Source organism: Taudactylus pleione, unplaced genomic scaffold (genome assembly GCF_031769625.1).
Source record: "Taudactylus pleione unplaced genomic scaffold, aTauple2 ptg000145l, whole genome shotgun sequence".
Taxonomy (NCBI): domain Eukaryota; kingdom Metazoa; phylum Chordata; class Amphibia; order Anura; family Myobatrachidae; genus Taudactylus; species Taudactylus pleione.
This window is the reverse complement of record NW_028284547.1, coordinates 2,327,088-2,352,929: the sequence shown is the minus strand read 5'-3', so window position 1 is coordinate 2,352,929 and position 25,842 is coordinate 2,327,088. Positions and strand designations below refer to the sequence as shown.

General features: G+C 42.1%; 1 protein-coding gene across 8 annotated transcripts in view; it reads left to right on the top strand.

Moving 5' to 3' along the window:
* Positions 1-25,842, top strand: part of CACNA1A (calcium voltage-gated channel subunit alpha1 A) — a 300,806-nt gene that overhangs the window by 199,446 nt on the left and 75,518 nt on the right. For 5 of the 8 annotated variants that reach the window (XM_088473951.1, XM_088473950.1, XM_088473948.1 and 2 more), the window contains 3 exons: positions 1,816-1,966; positions 3,338-3,465; positions 7,734-7,830. In XM_088473951.1, the coding sequence (XP_088330077.1) occupies positions 1,816-1,966; positions 3,338-3,465; positions 7,734-7,830 (376 nt within the window). Of the gene's footprint in view, positions 1-1,815; positions 1,967-3,337; positions 3,466-7,733; positions 7,831-9,349; positions 9,447-25,842 lie in introns of all 8 variants that reach the window. The other 3 variants (XM_088473953.1, XM_088473954.1, XM_088473947.1) reach the window with 1 other exon arrangement.

Here is a 25,842-nt window from a genome sequence, read left to right as displayed (position 1 = left end):
TACTTTCATGTACCTCATTTTTATAACTGTGCAACTTAACTGTGGCCCCTTCCCCTCTCTTTCTGTAGTGAATACTGAACAAAAATAATGATTTAGATGATCTATTTCTTTGTCTCCCTCGATCATGTAACCACTCTATGTCTTAAGTCTTATTATTCCTCCATGTGACTTCCGCCTTTCACTTATATTCTTAAAAAAGTTTTGCCCCCTTTAGCTACTGACTGGGCCATTTTCTCCTCAGCTTCTGCCTTTTGCACGCCTAATCACCTTCTTAGCCTCCGTCCTTCTAGCAAGATACGCCTCTTTCTCGTTATTATTTTATAGTCTGCTTACGTTTCACTTTTAGATGAAGTGAAACCCCCAAATCAAGTATTTTAATGAAGTACAGGCCTTGCTCTTCAGAACCTACAGCTACTGGTATAACTCCATGTCTCCAATGTTTCACCTGAAGGCACCTCCATCTGAAGTTTAGCATTCCCTGGCACTATGCAGATGTGTTGGCATAGGGAATGCAGGTGCCAGGGGGCCCACAATTGGAGTGCCTATGGTTTCAGTCAAAGCCCCACTTGTAAATGTGCTATATTTTCACACCATGGGGCGGTATACGTTGACCCTTTAAAATATTTGCAGTGGGGCCCGCAAGTGTCTAGTTACGACCTAGTTGGCAGTGCACGACCCCTCCCTTACTAGGCAGTGATTAGGTGTACCAGCATCCTTCTGAGCCAATCCTGATGCAGATCCTTCCGGCTGAGTATCTGTATTTTCTGAACAGCATGTATTCATCAATCACAATTCATTGGAATAGGTTTTTGTCAGTGTACCCCATTACCTTTGAACAGGGAAGGAAACTTGTTAAATCCAAATACAAAAGAAAGGGATAAAGGAAAAGGGAGGGGGGTGGATCGCACCAGCGTTATAGTGTACACAAGACCACCCTAATAAAAAAATGACATTACTACTCAGTATCATCAAGTAGTTCTCACAGGGGTGCAGCTCAGGGACATATCGATGATCAACAATACAAAGGAAAATCAACAGAATCCCAATACGAGTGCCCAATGTCTCGCAATAATAATATAGTTAAAACGTAACTTTTATTATCAAACTTAATAGCCACATAAGACACATTGGACTATTCTCTATAGAGTCAACCTCATATCTGTAGACTCTATAATAGGCATCAATTCAGGAGACCTATTTAGGAGTCATTTCTAGTACCTTCATACATTATGTCTCCACTTATAAACAGGTCTATATCACTGCTCTATGCTCTCTATTAACCCAGATACATGGGCTATATTATTATATAGAGGGAAGGAAACTGTTCAGTGCCTCATTGATGTTACTTGGTCCTCTTGGACTGTTAGATTCAACATTTGCTGAGCTGGCTGTGTACCTGGATGTATGCAGATGCACCTACAGTAGATTTCCACCAAAGCGCCTGGGCTTGAGTTACAAAATGTGGCACTTTGGGTAGTGGATGGGGTATTGCCCCAAGTGATGTGGGGAGTAGGACAGGGAAAGGGTGTTCTGGGTTTTACTAACCAGGTGCCAGGGTGCAAAATCAAAGTTTTTTTTTGTATATATCCTGTGTGCTTCACTTTGCAGGCAGAGTCCACTAGTTTTGGGTTACTAGTCACTGTAACTCTGGCAGACTGTTCATCCCCCCCCCCAAGGCCTTATATTGGGAAGACTTGGTTTAGGCTATGCGTGATGACAAAAATGCGAATAGCATGGATGTGAACGCTATCATACACATGTGTATATCCCCCATGTATGCTGATGTAACCCTGTGATGTACTGTGCCCCCTGCAGGAGTGCCACGGGAGAAGCCTGGCATGAGATCATGCTGTCCTGTCTCAGTGAGAAGCCCTGTGATGTTCTGTCCGGGATAAAAGAAAAGGCCTGTGGGAGCGAATTTGCATACTTCTACTTTGTGTCTTTCATCTTCCTTTGCTCATTCCTGGTAAGTGAAGGGCAGGGAGAGGGTAAGTAGCCCCCTGCTGAGGGAGAGATAGTAAGCCTGATTATGAGTGGGACAAAAAGAGGCTGCAGACAGCCAGAGTTACTACCTTTATGTTAATGCCAGTGTCCGTCCATCTTCATAGCCTCACCGCCAATGATTTTTCCGCCCGCAGCCGTCCTCATTCGTATCCGCATTTACGCCTACCAATGCTGGGTGGTGAACATTTGTCAGAAACAGGCGTTGCGTCTCCGTATATCCACGACCCATACTAGCATGGGCGTCTGGCTACATGCCCGCCACGCGCCCATGATGTCACAACAAGATGGATCTATTCCGTGCGTTCGCAAATGGCAGCCACCCAGAGGGTCCCATTTCCACGGACGCAGGGATACAGCCATACACGGAGCTAATCAGCCGCTCTCATATCGCCCGTCGAGGTGCTTGCGTGGTACAGAGCATGCGCAGTCTGCAATTGCTTTTTTGCGGTGCACACAGTCTGCTGGTAATCGCGAGAAATGTCCGCAGTGGGGGCTGCGCCCGACTCATCATCAGACCCAGTGTGTATTACAGAGACAGACTTAGGGGGAGATGTACTAAGCCTTGGAGAGAGATAAAGTGGAGAGAGATAAAGTACCAACCAATCAACTCCTATCTGTCACTTTACAAGCTGTGTTTGAAAATGACAATTAGGAGCTGATTGGTTGGTACTTTATCTCTCCCCAAGGCTTAGTACATCTACCCATCCATGAGAGAGAGAGATGGGTAGAACAGTGTAAAAAGATGCTTTGATGCTTACAATAAGCTTTGTTTCAATTCCTATCCACCAATTGAAGATCAGGGTTTCTATTTGCCTGCCACCGATTGGTGAAGCACATGTCAGAGTTGTTAATTACGTATATCTGCCTCTCCGCTGAGTGTTCCAACAGGGCCATATAAAATGAGTTAGAGCAGATAGTAATCTGGCCTTCCACAGCCGGTCACTAACGGTGTGCCCGCCCCCCCCCCGGGGGTTCAGTGAATCAAAACAACCAATCAGACACTCACTTTTCTGGTCTAACGTGCACTGGACAGTAGCTAGTTTCCTACTGGTAGTTGTGCTTCAGTGGATGACATATAGGTGTGCGGGTAAAATCCAGGGAGTGATGTTTGTGTGCCCTCTGCTCTACAGGTGGACGTGCTTCCCGTGGCTGTTATTACTGCGCAACAGTTTATGGAACGTCTACATGACAGAGATGTTAAAAAATAAGAGTTCAGACAATTTAATTATTCTGTATGCTCCACATAAAAACATCTCCGCAACAGAAAAAGGTCTTTAGGGTAATAGATACAGATACGTGTACAACGTACGTCATAGCTCTTCTCCTTCTACAGATGTTGAACCTGTTTGTCGCTGTCATCATGGATAACTTTGAGTATCTGACCCGTGATTCCTCCATTTTGGGTCCCCATCACCTGGATGAATATGTGCGAGTATGGGCAGAGTATGACCCGGCTGCTTGGTAAGTCTTTTCCATCTACCCTACCTAATACTAGATGTGACAGGGAGGCGACATATTAGTGAGGGACTGGAATTTAGTCATCAGGGAGTAGAGAAAACTCAGGTGCAGATTACTCGTAGTACTGGGAACAGTAAGATGGAGACGTCGAGCGTATTTAAGAATATCTGTCAAAAAATTATAAAGAGAAGGAGTTCAATCATCTGGCGATAGGGCCAGAGGAAAACATCGCTGAAATAATGCAGGAACACGATGGAAAGGGCAAAGCGGCAAGGAGGAAATATGGCGCCAATATTGAAATCACCCAATAGGGAACATGAAGCCACCCAACGGGGAAAAAAATGGCGTAGCCTGTAATTCGTAGAGAAGAAACGGACGGAGCTACAACCCGAAGAGAGTATTAGTTAACATAGATGATATGAAACAGGAGGCGACTAGATATGATAAATATGGATAAAGCACAGGGTGCGTAGACAGTCCCGTTCATTGGATAATGATTCGTCCGGAGGGGGAGTCACCAGCCTGGTACACAGAATTAACTACACTAAATATTTTCATGGGAGTTTGATTTGTTCTGGGAGACTTATTACTCTTCTAGCAATGTTGTCACGTAGGAACTGGCTCATTAGCTGTTGACACGTTTCTGTAGAAGTGCCACGACTTTAGTCACTGACCTGGAGGCGCAAATAATCTTCCCGTCCGGCAGCAATGTTATGCACCATTTTATCGCAGCAGTTCCACCATGGCTACTATGGAATACATTATATATGTTTTACATTTGTTACTCTTCTAATGCATTACCTGTGCTCTTACATAGTCAACAATAGAACGCAGGTGCATAGAGCAAGATATGCTCTGTAACCCAGAATGTAAACGTACAGCGTCCCCAACGCTAGCAAATCCTATTGTCAGCAGTGATGGGTACAGCAGGAACAACTATAAATGGTGTCATCCCCATATACAGGTGTTTTTAATATAAAACACAGCGATGGAGCCCTTACAAACTTTCAGCAATTATTCCTTTCATTTATTTTCCCCCATGGGTCTCGGTTGTGAAGCAGTAGGTAGAAAGAGAGTGATGCTAAGGACCTAAGGTCAGGTAATAACACCAGTGGAATTGATGCACTCAGAGCCTGTGGTTATGAGGACTTAGTAATGGAGTCTTGTTGGGAGAGGTCCTACAAGAGCTTCTATCCAGGCAGCCAAGTGGCCGAGGATGACCGGGAAAGTTTCATCTTCTACCACCAAATGTGAAAAAAACCCTCAATGCGATGTCATTTATACCACTGTACAGCTGTCATGATGAAACATGACACGGCTTAGTTTATTCGTCAACATTTGCAAAGCTCCACTAATGCCTGGACGTGGCTCTGCTGAGGATAATCAGGAAGGTCGTTCTAAAACCAACATTTTTGGCTACAGATCATTCTGGCAAGAAATCGATGATCGGGAGTGGCAGAGCTATAGTCCACATAGAGTTATTCCCATGGCAAGATTAACTGATTCCATGAAACTCTTACAAACTCATCATACAGTATAATAACTGTCCCGATCTTTGCCAGTCAGAGCTACAGTTATCTTACCTATATATACTTAGTAACAGGGAATTAATATTAATAATGGAGCTTCTCTTCTTTAATGTTCAGGAAAGCCATAATAAACCTGTGCACACGTGCTGTTTCAGTGTTATGTACATGTAACAACAAGGATCTGCACGCCAAGTTACCGGAAACTGGTCAGGGCGTTGGCCTCAAACTACATTTAGCAGGAACAGATATTTAAATGAGATTTGAAAGGCTGGAGAAGGGCGCATTCATAGAGGAGTTCCCTAGCTAGCCAAGCCTTTTCTCCCCTCTTCTATAATGGGATCTCTGGAGGTACTGGTGATCGTGGGTAACTCTACATTCTCTTTGGGAGGGCTTGTGCACCCTTCGGGTGCATTACATGCGTGCAAGCATTTCTATATGCGCTCAGATGTCTATGAAATACTCAAACACACACAAATGTCCCTTAGCCGTCATCATGAAGACATGAATGAAGCTGGAAAGAACACTACTTCAGGAGATAAACTGAAAGTGGCATCTCTACTCTTTTCTCCATGTGCAATTCCGGCTATCCCGGAAAAGTACTGTAGAATTGTACAATGGGCGATTGTAGACTGGGCAGCTTTCAGAGGCAGGAAGAGGACCTGCACTAGTTGGATAAATACGCCCATTTGTGGTAGGAGGTTTATGACTTCTCGTGTCTTATGTCAATGAATAAGCCACTTTTGCTAGTAGTCTACATTTTCCAGATTTACTCACCTTACTATGGGCCTGATTCAGCAAGGATCGCTATTCTGCTTATATGCACGCAACGCAGTTGCTAAAATCTACGGTGGTATGTAAATGTTTGCATTCGCATTGCAGTCGCAGCCAAACATAAAGCCGCCCACTTCCCCTTACTCACATCCTTATACCTTGACAACATAGCTGAACAGTCGGTAACATCGGACCCATACGCACAGTTAAGGCAGGTCGGACCTCACTCAGGAATTGCTTACTTCAGCGCACGCCTGCGTTCGCCCGACCACCCCCCTCCCTGTCACCGCCCACAAACGGCACTACGCATGCACAGTGAGAATTAATCGTCCGATTGCGTGTGTATAAGCAACTGCGTTCCTTGCTGAATCGGGCCCTATGTGTTAGTATATAGTTTAGAGTGGCTGGATTATTAGGTACGCCTTCCTACAACTTGGCTCTCATTCCTGTACTTTAAAGAGCCCTAATTTACTGGGGCACTGATTCTATTTGCCACCCGGATGCCGGTCCATGCTTACGCTCCGCCCTTGCTGAGGATCAGACAGATTATTTGCTGGGAACAGAGGACGTACCTAATAAATCGGACACATGGTGAATATAAGGTGTGACTTTAAACTTGAGATTATCAACAACACACCTCTCTGAAATATATTTGTAGGGCAGGTAATATGCTGTACAAAATCGGAAGCCGTCACTGTACATGGTTATATGTTTTGGACATAATAGACTGCAATGTTGCTAGTTAACTCTAACACAAGCTGGTACTCATTGTCTAATGTCTGAAATAATGGTCTGACAAGAGAAAGGCTTTCTTCTAATGAGTGCAGGAGGGCACCGTTCTACCCGGACTTGCAAGATTCCTGCCACTGCCTCCCCTGCCAGTAACAAAAGCTATTCACTGTATGCTTAAATTAACTGTTCTCTGTGTGCATTCACAGATTTGTCTATCCTGCTCTTTCTCTTTTAACATGTATATTTTTTTTTCGTATATGTGTTTTTGTCATTTTATTTTTATTCCATCTTTGTTTATATTTATTTATTTATTTTTTTGGGGACCAATATGTATAACGTACTGTACCTATTCACTTGTTTCTTCACATTACTGTTCAGCTATGTTTACTAGTTTCTATGTTTGAATGTTGTGGTTGAATTCTCAAACTGATTACAGGGGACCAAAGGGGGGGAGAAAAAAAAAATATGCGTCAAAATAAAGTTTTTTTTGGTAATTAGCCGGATAATGTAGATTTTATACAACGTGTTCTTCGAAAAAGGCGTTTAATGAAGAAATAGATCGGTTTGCTTCAAATGTGAATAATACAGATTTATTGTTTATTCTTATCATTTATTCTTCTCTAATCTACATTTTTTTTTTTCAATGCTCCACGCATCATGTTTTCTCCCTTTACTTATCTCTTCCCCGCCGCCTCATCCTTTCTGTCCACCTCTGTCATGAGCCGCTCTGTATAGTGTAGTTTAGTGGTGTTTTACCGAACATCCCTGATCCATCCTATTCGCTGTGTCTGCAGCCCTAAAGTGACTGAATATTGGTGAACAGCTGGGGGGGTAAAACGTTTTTATACTGAATCCCACGTATTATACAGCTTTTGTTTTTCTTCTTAAAAAAAAAACCAAACAAACTATATATCCATCGCTGTCTGATTATTCCGTAATAAACCTATAATGTAATTGTGGCACCCCTATAATGATTTCCTGATTTTAATTGATGCCCCCCCAGCAAAGCACTCTTAGTGTATGCAGAGAGGAGATTACTATAATACTGCCGGAGCACGATGTCGCACTACGCTTGACGACGGACAAGTTTGAGACTTTAACCATCACATAACGTCATCATGTGTCTTCTATATCATGCAGGACCACAGCACTGCATCCAAAAGCGTATGATTACAGGGAGGGTCACCTCTGAAAAGTTTCACACCCTCTTAACTAACTCCCCTTCTGTTCTTATTTCAGCGGGCGTATTCATTATAAGGACATGTACAGTTTGTTACGGGTTATATCCCCACCGCTGGGTTTGGGGAAGAAATGCCCCCACAGGGTGGCCTGCAAGGTTTGGAAAACCATTACAAACAAAAATAAAAAGCACAGAACGAATTTCCACACCCCTTACCCCCCATATACCTATCCTTCCTTCTCTCACCCCTGGATAATATTCCTTTTCTCCCCTCCTTCAAAACTAGCCCGTTATCCCCTGCAAGAGTTTCAGCGGAATGCGCGTTGCTTTCACCCACCTAATTTAATATATATATGCCATATATATATTTGTCTACGGAGCTGTATTCAGCTGTGTACACATTGTGCATCCTCTCTCTTTGGCTGGCAGGGGATTATTGGTTCATCCCATGGCAGCTAAAGGGTATATAGTTTCCGGAAAGAAGCATGGGCTTGCTGGGATTCCGAGGGTTTCGGCACAGATAATGTATTTTTGGGATGGGAGCCTGCTTTTAGGAACAAAATAAATGCTTGACGAAAGGGGGAGGGTGCGGAGGAGTCTCAGGGGGGCTCCATTAACCATCCTGGATCTCCTTCCACATTCCATAAACCTCGCACCCCCCTTTTACCACCACCACGAAAAACATCTTCCTTCCTACTCCTAAATTCCCTTCCCGATTCATACTGGCAGGACAAAGGCATAACTTCTCCTAACACCTGTACTGGAGAGAGGTTGTAAAACGAGAATTCTCCACCTGCCTATAGAAATACAGTTTTCTTTTGTTTATTTTGTCAACTAATTAAGTCATTAAAAAGTTCCATTCCTGACCTGGATTTCCTTTGTTGTCCTACATGCCCGGGGAAAATCTACTGTGGGGAGAAAAAAAAAAAATTCTACCCTCCCCTGCGTTATTTCATTTAGGTGTTATTGCTTTGGGTCCAAATGAATGTACGGTTTCAGTTCCCTTGTATGGGTAATACATCTGCGTCGCCTGCTGAGGTAGTGACATAAGTTGATCTAATTTCTTTTCATTCCTTTTCTCTCCATGTTCCTCCGAATCCTTCAATTCTCCCCCCCCTCCTCCTTTCCTCGCTATGTCCTGAGATGTATTCTCTCATATTTATCTTCCTCTCATTTTTTCTTTCTCTCTCTTCCTTTTCTGTATTCAATCTATTCCTTCTCCAATCCATTCTTCCTGGCATCCTGTAATCCATCTATTTTTATTCTGTCTTTTTTCCTTTTCTATTATGGCCATTAATTTTCCAAAAAAATATATCCATTACACTGCATGGACTCCTCTTCTTCTCATTTCTTGCCTCTTTCTCTTTCATTACCACCGACTCTTGGTCACATATGTTTACCTGGTTAATACGTTTTCCTTGTTAATATTTTTCCTTCTCCGTACCTTCTTTTGTTGTTTCTCTGCTTCTTCAACTTCTTCCATCCGTGGACCATGGTCCTCTCTTGCTATATATAACCCCCTACTACTTGTGTCTCATATCTGCCATTGTCCCACCACGCGTTTCGCTCATTTCCAACCATACAACCTTACATTTCCTGTCATTCCCCACTCCTTTTCTTCCACATGACGTCAACCTCCTTTCCATGGCTCTGTGGCTCCTCTCTCTGTTCCCAGGGGCCGCATGAAATATACAGACTTGTATGAGATGCTCAGACTTATCTCGCCTCCCTTGGGTCTGGGGAAGAAATGCCCTGCACGAGTTGCTTATAAGGTAGATCCCTTCCCCTTCCCCTACCATGACTCTTACCCCTTTCCTAGTCCGTTCCTGGGTCCCATATTGTATCCTGCCATCTACAGGTAACTTAACACTGCTGCTCTGCATTATTGTGCTTTTATCAGCAGAAGTGTTAAGAAATACCCCAAAGAGATCCTTAACGCCAGGACCCTCTTGTAACTGGAAGCCTCTGAACGGCATTTTGTCTTTTGATGTTATATTTTGGTATTTTGACGTGGAGCTGTGCCGTCAGTGTGTGCGTGTGTGTCTTTGACATGTTCTGTACGTCGGGAGACAATGACCAAACCTCATTCCTAATGTATAGGAACCTGGCTTACAACGAAGCACCTTGTTTGATTAATAACGTCTGCTTGTGAATGGCAGGTAAACTGTGAATAAGAATTAGATGACTAAAGCTACCAATATACTTGTATTTAGGAAAATACTAAAGGGGAGATGTATCAAGACTTGGGGAGAGATAAAGTAGTGAAGTTGCCCAATGCAACCAATCAGCTTCTATCTGTCATTTATGTCCACAGCCTATGAAATGACAGTTAGAAGCTGAATGGTTCCTTTGGGTAGCTTCTCCACATCTCTCGCCAAGGCTCGATACATCTCCCCTTAAGACTGAAGACTGAACTGTTTGCTACTTGCCGATGTCTGTGATTAAAAAAAAAGATATACTTCAAATTGGTACTTTTGAAAATAATTGATCAACATTAAAATCCTATATCATACATAATTATGCTGTGCTGAGTTCACAGCAGTATGATACATATCAGCTGGCGCTTGGTAGTATGCTTTAAAGAAGACTTTTAGTACAATTTCTAGAAACTTTGTGGTTGTCTAGTTCCTGGAACAGTGTATTATATAGGGTAGGCTGACCAGTAAGTAATTCTCTATGTATTTAGAAGGAGGATCTGTTTATCGCTAGGTAAACCAGCCACGTATATATTTACATGTGGCCCAACTGCCTGATTGTGAAATGGCTAGAAATGTATCCAATATGGCCACAAACACAAGAGTGGTCAGCTTGTACAGATCTAACCATTGAATGGTCAGTCTTAATGGCCTAATCCAATTGCTATCCATTAGTGCGGTCAACCAGTAATAATCCAGCAATAGCGGAAAACTGACCAACCCCCTTTTCACATAGGAATGAATTAAATTTGGACACATTTTAATTGTTCTCAGAAACCTATAATGGTGGGTGGACATGCGGTAACACCAGGCATGTTTAGCCGAAATAGGCCACATTGGCAGAGACAATTGCACCATCTGTGACCCCCTCCAATTGCATGAAATTTTAAGGTACATGAATGGATATTTTGGCTTTTGGATACATAATATGATGTTCTGTACATCTGCAGTTACTATTAAAAATACCCTGTACATAAAACATACCTCACACCTTTTAAAGTAGGGGAATCGGGACAAATGGCGTGCACAGCAGGAAAACCACCTTTTGAATGTTGCAAGCATCATGGCAGGTGGACATAGCAATGCAGAACAGCAACGCACAGATATTCTGTCCAACTTTTCCGGCTCTATTGGGACAAACCGTACTGATAGGGACAGTAGGATAGAGGCAAACCTAAACAGAACTGTCACATCTAAAATGGGGCATGCGTAAAACGATAGTCTGTAAGGCACCAGTTTTTTTTGGCAAAGAGTTCCATATATCTCTAGCTAGATGGCAGGACAGTCTAAAGATATCTGGTTACATGGCACATTGGTTTGTATGGCACTAGTTATATAGCAAGATGATCTACAGGTCTCTAGTTGCATTCTTACATGGCAGGATAGTTTGTAAGTCTCTAATTGCATGGCTATGTGCTCTAGGTCATGTTAGTATGGTCTTCAGGTCTCTAAATACAGGATAGTATGGTCTGTATCTATACTCTATGCTGCCAGTTGCATAACAGGATGCTAGTAGGTCTTCAGTTATATGGAATGACGATTTATGGTTTACTAGATACATGGTAGCATCATCTTTAGGTCACTAGTGACATGGTAGAATAGCCTGTGGGTCATGAGTTACATGATAGAATGGTGTGGTCTGTATGTCATGAGTTACATGGTAGGCTGGTCTGTAGGTCATAAGTTACATGGTAGGATGGTCTATGGGTCATGAGTTACATGGTAGGATGGTCTATAGGTCATGAGTTACATGGTAGGATGGTCTGTAGTTCATGAGTTACATGGTAGGATGGTCTATAGATCATAAGTTACATGGTAGGATGGTCTGTAGGTCATGAGTTACATGGTAGTATGGTCTATAGGTCATGAGTTACATGGTAGGGTGGTCCGTAGGTCATGAGTTACATGGTAGGCTAGTCTGTAGGTCATGAGTTACATGATAGGATGGTCTATAGGTCATGAGTTACATGGTAGGATGGTCTGTAGGTCATGAGTTGCATGGTAGGATGGTCTGAAGATCTATAAATGAATGATAGAATGGTCTGTAGATCTATAGTTGAATGTAGAAAGTTCCGTAGTTATGTGGCAGGAAGATCAGCAGGTCTCTATTTACATGGATAGATGATCTGTAGGTTATATGTTGCATGGCAGGTTGAGCTGTATGTTATTAGGTAAATCGCAGAATTGTCTATAGATCTATAGTTACATGGGAGGATGGTATGTAGGGTACTAGTTGTATGGGAGGATGGTGTGTATGTCACTAGTTACATGGCAGATTGTCTGTAGGTCACTAGTTACTTTGCAGAATGGTATGCACGGATGATCTGAAAGATTCTAGTTGCATTATAGTTAAAAGGCAGGATTCAGGGTAGAATGGTTCTTAAATCTCCAGTTACATGGCAGGATGGTCTACAGATATTTAGCTATTTGGTAGAATGGTCTGTAGGTATCAAGTTACATCACAGGATGGTCTGTAGGTCACCAGTTACATTGGAGAATGGTGTGTAGATAATTAGATATCAGAATGGTTTGAAGAGCTCTACATAGCAGAATGACTAGTCGGTCTGTAGTTACATAGCAGGATGACCTGTAGGTCTCTAGATACATAGTAGGATGACCTGTAGGTATCTAGTTACAAAGCAGAATGACCGGTCGGTCTCTAGGTACATAGCAGGATGACCTGTATGTCTCTAGTTCCATAGCAGAATGACTGGTAGGTCTCCAGGTAAACAGCAAGATGACATGTAGGTATCTAGGTACAAAGCAGGATGACCTGTAGGTATCTAGTTACATAACAGAATGACCGGTCGGTCTCTAGGTACATAGCAGGATGACCTGTAGGTATCTAGTTCCATAGCGGAATGAACTGTACATCTCTAAGTACATGGGATGACCTGTAGATCTCAAGGTACATAGCAGAACGACCTGAGGGTATCTAGTTACATAGAGGAATGACCTGTAGGTCTCTAGGTTAGGTACATGGCAGGATGACCTGTAGGTATCTAGGTACATAGTAGAATGACCTGTAGGTATCTAGTTACATAGCAAAATGACCTGTAGGTATCGAGATACATAGCAGGATGACATGTAGATCTCTAGATACATAGGAGGATGACCTGTAGGTATCTAGTTACATAGAGGAATGACATGTAGATCTCTAGGTACATAACAGGATGACTACGTCTGTTGGTACATAGCAGAATGACCTGTAGGTATCTAGTTACCTAGCGGAATGACCTGTAGGTATCTAGTTGCATAGAGGAATGGCCTGTAGGTATCTAGTTACACAGAGGAATGACCTGTAGGTATCTAGTTACATAGAGGAATTACCTGTACGTCTATTGGTATATAGCAGAATGACCTGTAGGTATCTAGTTACATAGAGGAATGACCTGTAGGTGTCTAGTTACATAGAGGAATGACCTGTACGTCTATTGGTATATAGCAGAATGACCTGTAGGTATCTAGTTGCAAAGCAGAATGGCCTGTAGGTATCTAGATACATAGAGGAATGACCTGTAGGTATCTAGATACATAGAGGAATGACCTGTAGGTATCTAGTTACAAAGAGGAATGACCTGTAGGTATATAGTTACATAGCAGGATGACCTGTAGATCTCTAGGTACATAGCAGGATGATCTATAGGTATCTAGTTACATAGAGGAAAGACCTGTAGATCTCTAGGTACATAGCAGGATGGCCTGTAGGTATCTAGTTACATAAAGGAATGACTTGTAGATCTCTAGGTACATAGAAGAATGACCTTTAGGTATGTAGTTACATAGAGAAATAACCTGTAGATCTCTAGGTACATAGCAGGATGACCTGTACATCTATTGGTACATAGCAGAATGACCTGTAGGTATCTAGTTACATAGCGGAATGACCTGTAGGTATCTAGCTACATAGAGGAATGACCTGTAGGTATCTAGTTACATAGAGGAATGACCTGTAGGTATCTAGTTACATAGAAGAAAGACCTGTAGGTATCTAGTTACATAGAGGAATGACCTGTAGGTATCTAGTTACATAGAGGAATGACCTGTATGTCTATTGCTACATAGCAGAATGACCAGTAGGTATCTCGTTACATAGAGGAATGACCTGTACGTATCTAGTTACATAGAGGAATGACCTGTAGGTATCTAGTTACAAAGAGGAATGACCTGTAGGTATATAGTTACATAGCAAGATGACCTGTAGATCTTTAGGTACATAGCAGGATGATCTATAGGTATCTAGTTACATAGAGAGAGGAAAGACCTGTAGATCTCTAGGTACATAGCAGGATGGCCTGTAGGTATCTAGTTACATAGAGGAATGACCTGTATATCTCTAGGTACATAGAAGAATGACCTTTAGGTATGTAGTTACATAGAGGAATGACCTGTAGATCTCTAGGTACATAGGAAGATGGCCTGTAGGTATGTAGATACATAGAGGAATGGCCTATAGATCTCTAGGTACATAGCAGGTTGGCCTGTAGGTCTCTAGGTACATAGCAGGATGGCCTGAAAGTCTCTAGGTACATAGGAGGATGGCCTGTAGGTATCTAGTTACATAGAGTTAAGACCTGTAGATCTCTAGGTACATAGCAGGATGGCCTGTAGGTCTCTAGTTACATAGCAGGATGGCCTGTAGGTCCCTAGTTACATAGCAGGATGGCCTGTAGGTCTCTAGTTTCATATGATCTTTAATAACATGTAGCACAGCTAAGGAAAAGTAGACTATTGGGTAAGGAGCTCTTAATAATCGATTATTTTTTGTTAAAATATAACTTTGGTATTGTTTTTAATTAAATACCATAATAAATTTCCTATAAGCATAAAAAGGGTTCTGTCCTGATATAATGAGAGCACAATTTTGTGGACAGGGAACTGTCCTCCAATCTTTTGGTGAGTTGTACCGGTAAGTAGGACAGAAAGAAGAAAAGGTAATATGTGTTTTTATCCTTCTGAGCATGTAAACTTTACAGGTTGTAAAAATGGAGGCAAGGTATCTTAGCATTGTTAATAGACAGTTTGTAAAAACGGGGTAAATTGCCCTAGCTCATTATAGAGTTATGGAAAAATGTGAAAAGATGAAAGTATAAGGGTCATTTGGGTATTTTCCCTGTTTCTACTGCTCCCCTGTATACTAATTGCAGTCAACACAGGAATGAGAGCGCTGCCCCTAGTTACATGGGAGGATGATATAAAGAAAGTGTAATGTGTAGGATCTGCTTTATTGAAGAATTCCCTCCTGTGGTGCGAACAGAAATCTGCGTTAAGTGCACTCTCAGTACTTACCGGAAGGTAGTAACTGAATAGCTCTGGGTTTTTAACCAGGCAGGTAAAAGCTCAAAGCAAGTCTCACGGCTAATTGAATTCTCCCCATCGCTACTTAGCAGGATACTCGTAGATCTTTAGTTACATTGAAGGATAGTCTGTAGTTCTCTAGTTATATGGCAGTATGATCTGAAGGTCACTAGTTACATAGGGAGATAATCTTTAAATCACTATTTGCATGACAAGATGATCTGTAGATCTTCAGTCACGTGGGAGGATGATGGTCAGAAGATCTCCAGTTACATGGCAGGATGATCTCTAAGTCTCTAGTTACATGGCAGGATGATCTCTAAGTCTCTAGTTACATGGCAGGATGGGCTGTATGCCACTAGTTACATGGCAGGATGTGCTGTATGCCACTAGTTACATGGCAGGATGATCTGTAGGTCTATAGTTACATGACAGTTTGATTTTTTAGTAATGTATTAGGGGTCTAGTTATTTCCCATAGTGACCTGTATCTGACTAGTTACATGGCAGGATGGTCTATAGTTCTCTGTTTATATAACTTTATGATCTATAAGAAACAAGTCAAATGATGGATGCTAGTCACATGAGAGGATCGTTTGTAGAGTTTCAAGTACATGTCAGGATGCTTTGTTGGATTCCAATTGCAAAACATGGTGACCTGTAGTTTTCTAATTAAATGGTACCATGATCAGTACATCTCTAAGTGCATGGCAAGATGATCTGTAAGTCACTGTTTACATGGGAGGATGATATGTATGCCACTAGTTATATGGAAGGATTATATGTATGTCACTACTTACATAGGATGATATGTTTACCACTAGTTACATGGGAGGATGATATGTATGTCACTAGTTACATAGGATGATATGTATGCCATTAGTTACATGGGAGGATGATATGTATGCCACTAGTTATATGGAAGGATTATATGTATGTCACTAGTTACATAGGATGATATGTATGCCACTAGTTACATGGGAGGATGATATGTATGCCACTAATTACATAGGATGATATGTATACCACTAATTACATAGGAGGATGATATGTATGCCACTAATTACATGGGAGGATGATATCTGTGCCGCTAGTTACATGGGAGGATGATATGTATGCAGCTAGTTACATGGGAGGATGATATGTATGCAGCTAGATACATGGGAGGATGATATGTATGTCACTAGTTACATGGGAGGATTATATGTATGCCACTAGTTACAGGGGAGAATTATATGTATGCCACTAGATACATGGGAGGATGGTAGGTATGCCCCTAGTTACATGGGAGGATGATATGTATGCCACTAATTACATAGGATGATATGTATACCACTAATTACACAGGAGGATGATATGTATGCCACTAATTACATGGGAGGATGATATCTGTGCCGCTAGTTACATGGGAGGATGATATCTGTGCCGCTAGTTACATGGGAGGATGATATGTATGCAGCTAGATACATGGGAGGATGGTAGGTATGCCACTAGTTACATGGGAGGATGACATGTACGCCAGTAGTTACAGTACATTGGAGGATGATATGTATGCCACTAACTACATAGGATGATATGTATGCCACTAATTACATAGGAGGATGATATGTATGCCACTAATTACATGGGAGGATGATATCTGTGCCACTAGTTACATGGGAGGATGATATGTATACCGCTAGATACATGGGAGGATGATATCTATGCCACTAGTTACATGAGAGGATGATATGTATGTCACTAGTTACATGAGAGGATGATATGTATGTCACTAGTTACATGGGAGGATTATATCTGTGCCGCTAGTTACATGGGCGGATGATATGTATGTCACTAGTTACATGGGAGGATGATATCTGTGCCGCTAGTTACATGGGAGGATGATATGTATGTCACTAGTTACATGGGAGGATGATATCTGTGCCGCTAGTTACATTGGAGGATGATATGTATGCCACTAGTTACATGGGAGGATGATATGTATGTCACTAGTTACATGGGAGGAGGATATGTATGTCACTAGTTACATGGGATGAGGATATGTATGTCACTGGTTACATGGGAGGATGATATGTATGTCACTAGATACATGGGAGGATGATATGTATGCCACTAGTTACATGGGAGGATTATATGTATGTCACTAGATACATGGGAGGATGATATGTATGCCACTAGTTACATGAGAGGATGATATGTATGTCACTAGATACATGGGAGGATGATATGTATGTCACTAGTTACATGGGAGGATGATATGTATGCCACTAGTTACATGGGAGGATGATATGTATGTCACTAGATACATGGGAGGATGATATGTAATGCACTAGTTACATGAGAGGATGATATGTATGTCATTAGATACATGAGAGGATGATATGTATGTCACTAGTTCCATGAGAGGATGATATGTATGTCACTAAATACATGGGAGGATGATATGTATGTCACTAGAAACATGGAAGGATGTTATGTATGTCACTAGATACATGGAAGGGTGATATGTATGTCACTAGATACATGGAAGGATGATATGTCACTAGATACATGGAAGGGTGATATGTATGTCACTAGATACATGGAAGGGTGATATGTATGTCACTAGATACATGGGAGGATGATATGTATGCCACTAGTTACATGAGAGGATGATATGTATGCCACTAGTTACATCAGAGGATGATATGTATGTCACTAGATACATGGGAGGATTATATGTATGCCACTAGTTACATGAGAGGATGATATGTATGTCACTAGATACATGGGAGAATGATATGTCTGTCACTAGATACATGGGAGGATGATATGTATGTCACTAGTTACATGGGAGAATGATATGTATGCCACTAGTTACATGGGAGGATGATATGTATGTCACTAGTTACATGGGAGGATGATATGTATGTCACTAGAAACATGGAAGGGTGATATGTATGTCACTAGATACATGGAAGGGTGATATGTTTGTCACTAGATACATGGCAGGATGATCTGTAGAACTCTAGTTACATGGCAGGATGATCTTTAGTTATATGGAGGATTTATAGTTACGTGGCCTGTATATGACCAGTTAAACAGCAGGATGGTTTTGAAGGTCTCTAGCTATGTAGCCTGTTTCAGAGATGGGTCCAGTGTCGACGTTTTGGTCAGTTCAGTGAATATTTGCTATGGCGCATGCGTACCACTGAGCGTCAACAGAGGGCCTGATTCAGAGGCGCTCGCAAAAAGCGAGCGCTTGCTCTGAATCAGGGCGGGTGCTGTTTTTTTTAGTTGCGGCCTCCTGGCCGCTCGCATAGCTGTGGGTGACCGCCCACAGCTATTGCGAGCGACCAGGATGATGGTCGCGATGGTCAAGACCATCGCGACCATCGGGCTTGCAACGAGACCCTTGTGGTAGGGTCTCGTGGCCGCAAGCCCCAGAGAGCTTCTGGCTCTAATAGAGCTGAAAGCTCACCCACTGACATCACTGGTGATGTCAGTGGGACCGCCCAGAAACGGCAGGCGTTCGCTTGGGAACGCCTCCGTTTGTGAAGCCACCCCCCCGCCACGCCTACAAAACGGGGCGAGCTGTCGATCAACATCGACAGCCACCCCTTTTGTAGTGAGCCACGGAGCGAGTGCTTTTTGCGCTCGCTCCGGGGCTCGCACACGCGCAGTGTGCGCCCTGGGCCACCATCAACCCGCTTGCGAGCGCTATGCGCTTGCGAGCGGTTCTGAATCAGGCCCAGAGTCACTTATATTAGAGCTGGCAGCAGACAGCCATGGGCATTCCTGGGAAGTGGCCTGAAGTGAATGCAAACAAATTCCGTCTGACGGGCGTGTTATGGGAGCGTCAAGAGCATGTCGGTGAACTCGGCTGCGTTCTCAACACAGAGCCGCAGCTACAGAGGCCATGAATAGAGAAAGTTCAAAAGGAGACACTGCACCAGCCATAGAGCGTTGTGTCAATGGTCATCGCCAGTGGTGGAGTGTTTAAGTACACGGGTGGATTGCCGCTGTCCATGAATATTGAAAGTCGGTGTCTCAGGGCTTGCAATCTCTGGTGCTCGCAATGACAAAAAGGAGACTAGCATTTGCTTCTAAATGAAGCAGCGAATCCAAAACAATGCATTAGCGTCCAGCTCAGAATCACGCCTGGTATGGTCTGTTTGACCCTAGTTATATCAAAGGATGATCTACAGGTGTGTCTGCATAAACCATTGTTCTAGACGCCCCAAATAGCCCCTCTTGGAGGGTTAGGGTCCTTACGCCTTAGCAAGTGTCCTTTTTTCAAAAGTTTGCGTCTTATCAGCGCAGCTGACACTGTAAGAGGTGACAAAACTACGCTGCCAACGTAAACTGACCACTGGGGCTTGTGGTACTTGTACCGAGTCGCAGATCTGCGTAAAAAGAAGGTTCCAATACGAGAGGCTGCTATCCCTCCCAACACTTTCCCGTTAACCTGAGCCTGCGACTTTGTACATAGGTTGTACCTAGCGTTTCTGCTACACCGCGAGTTGAATTGTACGCAGCTACAATTCGGCCAAAGAGTCTTGCGCCATATGGCGTAAAGGCACTAGGTGTATGAGGACACATCTCTATACGCCTCTGGATTACACGGCAGTAAGCTCTATGAATCTTTACTTTATATAGCATGATGGTCAGTAGTTACATGGCATGAAAGTCAGGAGGTCTCTAGATACATGGCAGGACAATTATGTAGGTCTCTCTTTACATGGCTGGATGGTATGTAGGTCTCCAGTACCTGTAGTATCTATAAACCCATTGGAATTAGTTGTACAGTCCTATAATGTTCAACTTAATTGGAAACTCAATGACTTAGGACTATTGTGGCAGTGACTCAGGGTGACTTACCATAGGTAATTTTTTCGTCCTGTATGACCTACGGATGAATCTATCAATCTTTCTTTCCCTGTCTCTGCATTCCTTACTCTTTATTCTGCCTTTGTGTATCTCCCTCTCTTACCTCTCACTATGGTAAGTGTACAATGCATTGGAAGGATGATGCAGGCCTGACCTAACCCATGTCCTTTCCTGCTTGACAAATGTCCCATGCAACAAAATTAAGAACATGATTGGGAATTCTGAATCAATACGAGCTGTGCTTACAAAATCATTTTGCAAAACACAGTGTGTGGGGGAGGTGTGGGGGGATCAGCTAAAGACTGAGAAAGGTGGGTTCTCCATAGTAAAAAAAACAAAATACAAAAGTATTTGTGCTTCCATTCTGTAAACTGCACTACAAAGTGATTGGTGGATATAACCAACGCTACCTCTTTCTGTAGCATCACATTTAATAATTACCCCCATTATCTTACAGCAATACTATAGCATCTTTGTCTTTACAGCTGGCATGGCCTTTTACCTATATATACAGTACATAAGCCACAAAACTACGGTCACTATTATTGATAAATTGTCATCACTCCAGAACTGTGCTGCAAACATTTACAGTACAGTTGTAATATTCTATAAATGGCACCTGTATTATTTCAGGTAGTCAGAAATTAGACATTTCTTACACCTACTCCCTCAATGTCACAGACCTACACCTGACCACAATGTCACAGTGCCAGAACTGTCCTGTATCTATGTTTTACAGTGTACAATGACCCACTACTCACTGGGTAACTGTTCTGTATTTATGTTAGTGTACTATTACACAGTCCTCACCCTCAATCTGTCCTGTATGTACATTACACAGTCCTCACCCTCTACCTGTCCTGTATGTATATTACACAGTACTATTACACAGTCCTCACCCTGCTACTGTCCTATATCTATTACACAGTACTATTACACAGTCCTCACCCTCTACCTGTCCTGTATGTATATTACACAGTACTATTACACAGTCCTCACCCTCTACCTGTCCTGTATGTATATTACACAGTACTATTACACAATCCTCACCCTGCTACTGTCCTATATCTATTACACAGTACTATTACACAGTCCTCACCCTCTACCTGTCCTGTATGTATATTACACAGTACTATTACACAGTCCTCACCCTCTACCTGTCCTGTATCTATATTGCACAGTACTATTACAGTCTCCACCCTGTAACTGTCCTGTATCTATATTACAAAGTACTATTACACAGTCCTCACCCTCAACCGGTCCTGTATGTATATTACACAGTACTATTACACAGTCCTCACCCTCTACCTGTCCTGTATGTATATTACACAGTACTATTACACAGTCCTCACCCTCTACCTGTCCTGTATCTATATTGCACAGTACTATTACAAGGTCCTCATCCTGTACCTGTCCTGTATCTATATTACAAAGTACTATTACAAGGTCCTCATCCTGTACCTGTCCTGTATCTATATTGCACAGTACTATTACACAGTCCTCACCCTGTATCTGTGTTACAGTATACTATTACACGGTCCTCACCCTGTAACTGTCCTGTATCTATATTACAGAGTACTATTACACGGTCCTCATCCTCTACCTGTCCTGTATCTATATTGCACAGTACTATTACACAGTCCTCACACTGTAACTGTCCTGTATCTATGTTACAGTGTACTAATACACGGTCCTCATCCTGTAACTGACCTGTATCTATATTACAGTATACTATTACACAATTATTACCCTGTAATTGTCCTGTATCTATGTTACAGTGTACTATTACACAGTCCTCACAGTGTACATGTCCTGTATCACACAATTATTACCCTGTAATTGTCCTGTATTTATGTTAGTGTACTATTACACAGTCCTCACCCTCTACCTGTCCTGTATCACACAATTATTACCCTGTAATTGTCCTGTATCTATGTTACAGTGTACCACTACACAGTCCTCACCCTGTAACTGTCCTGTATCTATGTTACAGTATACTAATACACGGTCCTCATCCTGTAACTGATCTGTATCTATATTACAGTGTACCACTACACAGTCCTCACCCTGTAACTGTCCTGTATCTATGTTACAGTATACTATTCCACGGTCCTCACCCTGTACCTATCCTATATCTATGTTCTCGCCCTGTAACTGTCCTGTATTGTACTATTACCCAATTCTCATCCTGTAAAATGTTCTGTATTTGTTGCAGTGTACTATTACACAGTCCTCGCTCTGTACTTGTCCTGTATCTATATTACAGTGTACTATTCCACAATCCTCACCCTGTAACTGTCCTGTATTTGTTACAGTGTACTATTACACAGATCTCACTTTGTAACTGTCCTACAGTGTACTGTTACACTGTAGGACACTTTGGGCTCTATTTACTACAATCCGCATATTGAATGCAGATTGTAGTGTGATATTAACGACTGAATTCACATTGCAATATCACAGGGATTTACTACAAATCCCTTGCAGGGACAGACCTTGCGAAAAAGCTCTGTCTCTGCGAATCCCATCCGCACACTAGTCACGGTATTTTCGGAAAAAATACCGTGACAAAGTGCCCGCACATGCGCCGACCGGCCGTCGCTGCTACACCCTCTCCTGGCGCTAAGCCCCGCCCTCCGCGATCACGGACCCCCACGAGACCCCCCCCCTCCCTTAATTACACTTACCTGCATGATCTGGCCCTCCGGTAATGTCCGGTCAGGTGATATCCCATACTGCGCTGGGACTCGATCACCTGATGACCTCAAGGTGGTGTTATTATCACAGGGCTTTCCCCGGTATTGTTTTACAATTTATTTTTAGTAACTTTGGTCGGATCACATTTCCCATTACAATTATGGGAAATGCGATCTGCCTACTAAAAATAAGTGATACTTAGGGGTTGGAGTAGAATTTTAAGAATTGTACTCCAATTGCCCTGTAATAACTATAGGTGATACTAAAATAATGTGAAAAGGGTATGAAAACACCCTTTTTCACTTTATTTTAGTCAAAATAATAGAGCCCTTTGTAACTATCCTGTATTTATGTTACAGTGTACTATTACACAGTTCTCATCCTATAACTGTCCTATATCTACAGTATATTACAGTGTACTATTACACAGTCCTCACCCTGTAACTGTCCTGTATATGTTACAGTATACTATTACACAGTCCTCACCCTGTAACTGTCCTGTATCTATGTTACAGTATACTATTACACAGTCCTCACCCTGTAACTGTCCTGTATCTATGTTACAGTATACTATTACACAGTCCTCACCCTGTAACTGTCCTGTATCTATGTTACAGTATACTATTACACAATTCTCACCCTGTAACTATTCATCTATGTTACGGTGTAGTTACATGGTTCTCACCCTTTAACTGCCCTATATTAGTTACAGCATACTATTACAGTTTTCACCCTGTAACTCTCCTGTATTTATGTTACAGTGTAATATTACATAACCCTCACCCTTTAACTGTCATGTATCTATGTTACAGTGTACTATTATGGTTCTCCCTGTATAACTGTCCTTTGGCTATGTTACAGTGTAATTCTCATCCCGTAACTGTCATGTATGTTACAGTGTACTATTACACAACCCTCTCCCTATAACTGTCCTATACAGTGTACTATTACACAACCCTCTCCCTATAACTGTCATCTATCTATGTTACAGTGTACTATTACGGTCCTCACTGGATAACTGCCCTTTAACTATGTTACAGTGTACTATTACACAGTCCTCACCCTGTAACTGTCCTGTATCTATGTTGCAATGTCCATACCTTGAAACTGTCCTATATCTATGTTGCAGTGTACTGTCACACAGTTCTTACCATACAACTATCCTGTGTCAATGTTACAGTGTACTGTCACACAATCCTCACTGTATAACTGTCCTGTATCTGTTACAGTCTACTATTACAGTGCTCACAATGAGGGACGTGGCCTAATCGTGGGAAGTGTGCCCAAAAGGGAGGGGGGACCCAGGTCCGATTAATTAGTACCCGCCCCCCCCTCTTGGCATCCCTACTCACAGTATAATTGTCCTGTATCTATGTTACAGTGTACTTTTACAGTCCTCGCTGTATAACTGCCCTGTGCCTACGTTAAAGTGTACTATTACACAGTCCGCATCATACAACTGTACTTCATCTATTCATCTATGTTATAGTGTACTATTACACAATCCTCACCCTGTAACTGTTTTATATCTATGTTACAGTGTACTATTACACAGTCCTGACCATACAACTGTGCTGTTTCTATGTTACAGTGTACTGTCACACAATCCTCACTGTATAACTGTCCTGTATCTGTTACAGTCTACTATTACAGTGCTCACAATGAGGGACGTGGCCTAATCGTGGGAAGTGTGCCCAAAAGGGAGGGGGGACCCAGGTCCGATTAATTAGTACCCGCCCCCCCCTCTTGGCATCCCTACTCACAGTATAATTGTCCTGTATCTATGTTACAGTGTACTTTTACAGTCCTCGCTGTATAACTGCCCTGTGCCTACGTTAAAGTGTACTATTACACAGTCCGCATCATACAACTGTACTTCATCTATTCATCTATGTTATAGTGTACTATTACACAATCCTCACCCTGTAACTGTTTTATATCTATGTTACAGTGTACTATTACACAGTCCTGACCATACAACTGTGCTGTTTCTATGTTACAGTGTACTGTTACACAGTCCTCACCCTAAAACTGTACTCTATCTATATTACAGTGTACTATTACAGTCCCTCACACTGTAACTGGCCTGTATCTATGTTACAATGTGCCATTACCCAGTCCTCATCCTGTAACTGGCCTGTATCTATGTTACAATGTGCCATTACCCAGTCCTCATCCTGTAACTGTCCTTGTCCTGTACCTATGTTACAGTGTACTATTACACAGTCCTCTCATTACAACTGTGCTGTATCTATGTTACAGTGTACTGTTACAGTACTCACACTTTAGCTGTACTTTATCTATGTTACAGTGTACTATTACAGTCCTCACACTGTAACTGTCCTGTATCTATGTTACAATGTACCATTACCCAGTCCTCATCCTGTAACTGTCCTGTATCTATGTTACAATGTACTATTACACAGTCCTCCCCATACAACTGTGCTGTAGATATGTTACAGTGTACTATTACTCAGTCCTCACCCTGTGACTGTCCTGTATCTATATTACAGACCTCACCATACAACTATGTTGTATCTATATTACAGTGTCTCATTACTATCCTCACCCTGTAACTGTTCTCTATCTATGTTACAGTGAGTTATAACACAGTCCTCACAGTATAACTGTCCTGTATCTATGTTACAGTGTATTATTACACAGTCCTCACCCTATAACTGTCCTGTATCTATGTTACAGTGTATTATTACACAGTCCTCACCCTATAACTGTCCTGTATCTATGTTACAGTGTAGTACACAGTCCTCACTCTATTCTTGTGTCTGTCACTTATCTATGACGCAGTCCTTACCATGTTAAAAGTCCTGAATTAATCTGATCAATGAAATTATACCTAAACAAACACCTTAACCAGCCATTACCTACTACTGGTTTATGATAAGATCATCACTAGTAGAATAACAGTTTCTGACAAAACAAGTAGTGTACCTGTATATTTTATTTATATCCTTTTCTCATTGATGACATATATGGTGCAAATGGGCTAATAGCAAGTACTTTGCACCATTTCATTATTCCTTCCTTCCTTATATATAGTCAGAATTTCCACAAGAACAAAATCCATTTTAAAAGTCTGTAAGGGGCTGCTA